At 45.0% G+C, this 7,112-nt stretch overlaps 1 protein-coding gene across 1 annotated transcript in view; it reads right to left on the minus strand.

Annotated features, from left to right (window-relative positions):
- Positions 1-3,965: 3,965 nt before the first annotated feature.
- The window catches only part of LOC103390081 (E3 ubiquitin-protein ligase Topors-like), a 7,389-nt gene continuing 4,242 nt past the window's right edge, over positions 3,966-7,112 (minus strand). Inside the window, exons 5-7 of the mRNA XM_025060845.1 lie at positions 6,809-7,108; positions 6,517-6,654; positions 3,966-6,192 (exon numbers count right to left, since the gene is read on the minus strand). Of these exons, the coding sequence (XP_024916613.1) occupies positions 4,335-6,192; positions 6,517-6,654; positions 6,809-7,108 (2,296 nt within the window). The 3' untranslated portion in view covers positions 3,966-4,334. The remainder of the gene's footprint in view (positions 6,193-6,516; positions 6,655-6,808; positions 7,109-7,112) is intronic.

Consider the following 7,112-nt stretch of genomic DNA (forward strand, 5'->3'; position numbering starts at 1 on the left):
GACTATGAGCTCACCACATACGGACTAGGTCTACCACATCACTGTTACTTGTCTCCTCTGTCTACCTCCTCCTCTAGAACTTTCAAAGGCACCTTGATTGGTTTCACTGGGCTGTGACTTGGCGCCACATGACCAGGAGCTTTGTTCTGGTCCAGAACCGATCGGCTTGTCATGCAATCTGGTTTTTAAATGTTACTTTTATTTATTGACGACTCTACTTCACCGCCTGAAGGAGAAGAGGTCAAACTTCCGATGTGTTTCCTCCACCTGGATTTCTCTGGAACGTTCTCAGGGCGCAGTCACTCTTCCGTTGGGTTTTTGTACGAAAAAAAAAAAAACTAAAGGTAAATTGAAGACGTCACTTTGTTGTATTTTTCTATTTATAAAAATGGCAGCAGAAAAAAAATCATTCCAATTATCTTGAGAAGTTGAGTGTTGGTTGGTGACTGTCAAAGGTCTACAGGCGTCCTGACCCTGTAGACGTTTCAGATCGGACCGGTGACAAACTGCTGTTCTTGAAACCCTGACAGATCTGATGATATGAACCTTCTCCACACAAACATAACACCTCACTTCCAGCATGTCTGAGAGTTTGAAAAAAAAAAAGCAACCTGACACCTTTGGAAAGACAATAAAGCTGGCTTAAACTGACCATAAATTTAACCTATTAAACTATGGAGCGCCCTCTAGTGGCTAGTAATAGTTACAATAATCAGACAGGACATTATTTCCATTGAATGCAGATAGAGATCAGGCTTGTTTCGAGTATTGTGAAAGCCCCCTGCAACAGTATAGAAAGAATTACTTTAGTCTTGTTCTCCTATTCAAAAGTGCATAGAGAAAAGCAGTAATTTAAGTAACACAGCAGTTGTTGATCCATTGCTGCCTCCGTCTCTGTTTTTGTAGCTTCACTGTTAAAAATCCTTTGTCTAAGAGCGTCATAACACAAAGTGACCACCGGAGGCAGCAGTGGATCAACTGGGTTTCAACTAAAATTGTAAACTTTCTCTGCATCCAGTATGGCAGTAATTTCCACATTTAAGGTTCTCTCTCTCTCAGTCTAATGACAGTTCTAGTGCTTAGGGGACACTCACAGTCAAAGTAGCACACGTCCTTTGACAGGACCCACAGAGTAGTTCCAGAGTTGTCCGCTCACAGACATGCTGGACTTGTTTTACGTGTTAGTGTTTAATTTCTGTTGCCTGGTTTGTTCTCTCACCTGTGACAGTGGAAACCGAAAGTGAAACCACATTTTGGCCAAGTGTGATTGTGTGTTTTTTTTTTCTGGGTGGACTAAGTCAGTGTTTCCCAACCTTTTCTGAGCCACGGCACATATATATCATCAGGAAAACCCCCACGACAGACCATCAAACAAAAAGTATTTGTAATGAAACATAATGTTTTAGTTTAAATGAGCTCATAACGAACCGACTGAATACCATCCTGTTTAGTTGAAGGAAATGCTGACATACTGGCAGGAATTAAAGAAAGACGCACAAAGATCTTCTTCATCAGCTCTGATTATCTTTTCTTCAGTTTTCATCACCATCTGCTGCCACCTAGCAGAAGAGTATTTAGTTGTTCTGCCTCTCATGCTTTGACGAGCAAAGAAAAATTACATGCAATAAATAAATAAATAACAGTTTTCGGTCCAATTGAGTGAAATTGGATAATTTTCCGCGGCACACCTAATGACCTCTCGCGGCACACTGGTGTGCCACGGCTCAGTGGTTGGGAATCACTGGACTAAGTGGACCAGGGAAGTGAGCAACAGAGGAGGGAGGCGTCCTCTGTGTGTCTGTCCTCCTCCTGGTGTCTTCTGTCTCTGTTACCTGCTCATGTTCTGAATTGTAATAAAGCATTTTAAAGACGAAGGAGCCACAGCGACAGACACACACACACACACACACAGTAGTATGATGCAACCACCTGACATCTAAAAGACTGCAGAGTTTATGTGCGTATGTTTTTCCTACATTGCGGGAATCTTCTTTTGCTCTGGCCAAGTTCTGGTTCTAATGCGACAGAACCTCATACCAGGGGCATCTGAAAAACAATGCCATCGAATTAGATCACAACTGTGGATGGTTTACAGTTGGGTCAGGTGTTCCAAAGCGTTCATTCACTCATCTTCTACTGCGTAGTCCTCTCCAAGGCAACTGTTCTCCAGACCAACAGTGTCACATACAGAAACAAACAAGCAGTCACACTCACACTCACACCTACCATCAGTTCAGAGTGAACAGTTGGCCGTGATCTGCTCCCTGATTGTTGTACTGTAGAAGAACAGAACCAGGGTTTTTTTAGTGTAAGACAACAGCACTAACTGCTTCTTCTACTGCGTGGCCCAAATGGAGAACCAGGTCTGGTCTGTGGCTGCTCAGCTTCATGGCTGAACGAGGCTTTTGTCTGTCGATGCTCAACAAATACCAGTCAACACAAAGGCTGTGTGTCCCCTGGTTGTTGTTGTTGTTCCCCCCTCTGGATTGCAGTCTGGCCCAGAAACCCTTGTTGGGTCACAGGTAGGTCTGGGTCATGGTTTGGTTCATGGCTCTTCATTAACACTGCCTGGAATTCAAGGCTCAGAAAATGGAGCAAACATGTTCTTGTCTGATAAACTGGACGGGGACCAAAGTGTGGTCTGCAGATCAGGTTCAGGTCAGAAATCAGAGCCGAACTGTGGTCAGGATGAGGCTGCGATGTAGCCTTGAAGAGAACGAACAGACGTCAGTGCTTAAGATGAACGACTTAGGGTGTGTGTGTGTGTGTGCTCTTCATATGCCTGATGCTGCAATCATCAGAATAAAGAAAAGAAAGACAGAGGGGATGGTTGTCCCTGACGACAGTGCACCGTGTTGCCTGGCAACAGAGCTAACAATGGGCTGCCACTAGTGTTCTAGAATGTGGGCGGGGCCATCAGATTAAAAAACATTTTTTATATAAGAAACAGCATTCAGTTTAAATCTTGAAGCGCCGCATAGACAAGTAAACCCGGTTCTAGGCTTAGTCTGCCTCCTCAGCAACGCTGATCAGATTCAAAAACGACCTGTGTTAACATTAAGGACTAAAGACACACGAAGTCACATGACCAGAGGCTGAAAACAGTAAGAACCAAAATCAACAAATGAGGTGGAGCTGGTACTGACAGCAAGTGTATACAGAAAACTGCGTCACATCAACTTGTTTAAAAATAAAAGCCAATAGCCATCCTTATCATCCATTCAAAAAATTCCATTGTGACATTAATCTCTGAAATGTTTTCATCCTTTTATCTCAAAATCCTTCTTTTTCCTCTTGTCACAGTGAAACCACAACTGTCAATATTTTGTGTGTGTTAATTTTCAGGTATTTCTTTCCTATCTTCAGTTTTTCCGCCATCCAACTTTCTCTGAGTGGAGCTGGGACTCGGTGCTCGTTCACCAAACACACTGTGTGTGTTTAACAGGCGTTTAATCGGACCCTGATCGCCTTAATTACAGCCTCAGTTTCTCCCCCGAGACTCATTATCTCCCAGTTTTTCTCGAGTGTGGGTGACAGACGAGGAGACGGAGCGAGAAAATGAAGAACGAGGAGCTGGAGGGGAACAGGGAAAGGGAGGGAAAAAGAGGATAAAACCAAGGCAAGGCATTACTTTGGCTCCATCTAGTGGAGTGAAAATCTTCTACATTGAGCAGGACCCCAGGATCGCCTTGAATCAGTTTGAAATCTCCCTTCTGAGATGAAGTGGTTTCTGGATATCGGCCTGGAAGTTGCCTACTCTGCCATGATGAAGTCCACTGCTGATCCACTGCTGCCTCCTGTGGCCAGTTTGTTTCACCAAAGTAAGTCTGAATAAAGGGTTTGAACCAGTGAAGTCACAAAGTAAGACAACCCTGTCTAGTCAGCCACGATCAACACAAAAACAGTTACGATCCAACCATGAGCTTATTTCTGGTTCTTGTGTGGATCTGAAAAACAATGACCCGTTTTTGACCAAATATTTATTTGGTAGATTCACAGACTTGTTTACATGATGACGGGTTTATGAAAGAAACCCTTTAAACCCTGAAATTAAATGTTATGAAGACTACTCCCCCATAATGGAGTGGATGTTGTGTCCATTTAACCACAAATATTTATTTTCTTCACAATTGAATTTCAGTTGCACCTTCATTTAATGATTAGGAAAATGTTCAGGTTAAAATTTGAACAGTGCTTTTTATTAAAATGTGTTTTATTTGTCCTTATCGTCATAAAAACCTGGAATTGTCGGAAATATGTTTTTTTTAAAAAGCACTTACCTTAAAAAAATTAAAATAAAATAAAAAGTTCTCTGACCTTTACATTGATCTGGTTTAAGTGGCAGAGTTAGTCCAAATACTCGTTGGTGATGGTTCCTCAACTGGCGACCGAGAGTCTAAGTGGATGTCCCCAGAGACGGGTTCCGAGGTCGCTGTGGAAGATGCTAAACAATCATCTCTGCCAAAGGTTTTGGAGTCGATGGAAAGTTGGCAGTTCTTAAGAGTGAGCAGCGAGTCATAGCAGGACCCGAGGCGGTTCGGATGTTTAGAATCCACAATCTGTTCTGAAGAAGTACTCCGCTTTGTGTTGTTGATGTGGACCGTAGAGGAAGGTAAGGCTGTGTGGTTGAGGCGTCTGTCTGTCACAGCGGTGTCCAAACTGTCAGCTGGTCTGTCAGCTGCTAAAGAACTCGTAGAGTTCGAATCAACTGGTTGCTCACGACCATCTGGATTGGCGTCTGATGAAGTCTCGCTGGGACGGCGGCAATCAAAGGTCCAGTTGGGACTTCCTGTGGACTCGTGAAACCTTTTTGACACAGGATCGTTTTTGTTAGAGGAGAGCAGATCAAAAAAACTTTGCGACCTTTGTGAGGAGTGGGACCCTACAGTTGCGAAAGAGTTCAGAGTCAGGGCGTCAGAAGAAGAAACTGAAACAGGAGGCGACATGTTTTTAGAAGCAACTCTAGAGAAACTGCTGCTGCCTGCAGCTGGCGCTGTTGCCTCTCCAGCACTAGCTTCTGCACAGCTAACATTGGAGCTCTCAGAACCTCGGACAGTAGAGGCACTGTGATGGGCACCCTCCTCAGACCAGCCAGGATCTGTAGAAAGGGAATGATGCGAGGGAAGGAGAGCACTTCCACAGTGAGAAGAAGTGACCTTGGAACCAGACTGCAAGATTAAAGAATTAGTCAAGTTTGGATGTGGCGAGCAGTCAGCACCTGGAGAACTCTTTTCAGGCGTGGAAGATAAATGTGAATCAACAGAAGTTTTGCAAAAGTCGGTGGTTGATCCCTCAATGTCAGGAGCACCTGACTGGGATTCTGAGGACACCAGAAGAGGGGAGGGTTGAAAGCCTGTTGACACTGGGACACCTCTTAACTCCAGTGAACCAGCGAAATGCTTCTTAAGCGTTGTAATTGTTGGACTTACATGATCGGAGTCAATCTGGGAGGGGCCGAGATTTGGATCTTGATCAACGGAAAGTTTCGCAACAACATCAGAAGGACAGAGTGGAATGCGGTCAGACAAAGACAACTGTGGACTTCCATTCTTTCTGGAACGTTGGCTGTTGTGTGGTCCAACCAGGCTGGTTTTTGTGTTCTCCAGGTCCGGCTGAGGAGGCAGCAGATTTTCATCCTTAAGGTCATTGACCTCCAAATCCTGAGGCAAATCTTCCCTGGGCTGAGACGACTGGCCTTCATGCTTCTTACATGGAGGCTGAAAGGGCTCCTTCCTGGAATCAAAGCTACAGTGAGGTTGAACGATGTCCTTTAGATCATCCAGGACAGTCGCTAACAGACGTGTGTCAGAAGTCGAGGCAGGCTTTGGATTGTTAGTCCTGATTGGTTTACTTGGGCTTAAAGATGGCCCTTCTGCATCATCATTTTCCACATCAACTTCACGATCGCTGTTGTCTAGGCTTTCAACTGCAATAGCACCTTTTGCTTTGGACCGATCCTGTACCTCCACCTCCGAGACATCAGAACTGCGATCCAGAATGTCAACGGGAAGGTCTCCAATCTCCTCACCCAAGGTCCCGCCCATCCCCGAGGAATGCACCAAGGGGAGAGGAGGAAGGTCTGAGAAGTCGACGGTCTGCTGGCTGCTGAGCGGACTGCTGCTGCTGCTGAAGTTCTTCACGTTGACACGGTCACAGCTGCTGTCACTGTCCAAGGTGATGACGACAGGAGAGCTGAAGACAGGAGACAGGACTTAGAACTTCTGGACTTCATATTCACGAGAATATGAAAGTCTGGATTTTTTTAGTTAAACAAAGTGAAATATTTTTTTCTTCGTCCAAGAGATTCATTTCACAGAGGATAATAAGTGATGTCACATCCTGTAGGGTTACTTGTTTGATTAAGAAGTTAAATTTATGGGGCAGGTATTTGTGTCATGGCTCCACCTGCTGGTCAGTTTGTGACCATACAAAACTCACACTGGTGTTCAGAAATTTGTTGTTAAAATCTAAGATGTTTCATTGTTTTTCAATAGTTTACCTTGGACTCAGTGTTACCTGCTGCGCATTGCTGTGTGCTGTCGTCTCCTGCGATGCTTGTGTGCCGGAAGCAGCGTGACATCACAAGAAGGAGCAGTTCGCTCGAAGATGATCTCCACGCTGGGACTGCGCTCCTCTCTGCACTTCCTGCTATTGCTGAATCAAATGTTTGAAAAGACGGAGCAGAAAAAGCTCTTATTTAGAGAGAAATCAACTTTTATATTAACATATCAAATAGATATAGTTGGTCTTGATAGGCGCCCCTAGTGGCCATCTGTGGTTCACTGTTTAAACAGAATGTTACCCATACCTCTGTCCACAGTGTCTGTCACTCTCTCTTCTCCTCTTCTTTCTCTCCCTGTCCTCTCTCGCCCTTCTTCTCCTTCTTCTCTTCTCATCACTCTCCGCCTTCTTCTCTTTACACTCTTCTCCACCCGGCCTCCAGCTGGGGTCTTTGTCGTTGTTGTCCAGGTGTCGGCTCTTGTACTTCCTCTTGCCGCCAGGTTTCTCTCGGTGGCGAGCATCACAAGGGGAGTTCTGCAGTTGCGGTGTGGGAGGCGTCTGTGGTGAGGACCGCTGTGTGGAGAGAGAGGGGGAGGGGGAGGAGGAAGAGC

The sequence above is a fragment of the Cynoglossus semilaevis genome, chromosome 1 (assembly GCF_000523025.1).
Source record: "Cynoglossus semilaevis isolate Cse_v1.0 chromosome 1, Cse_v1.0, whole genome shotgun sequence".
Classification (NCBI taxonomy): Eukaryota; Metazoa; Chordata; class Actinopteri; order Pleuronectiformes; family Cynoglossidae; genus Cynoglossus; species Cynoglossus semilaevis.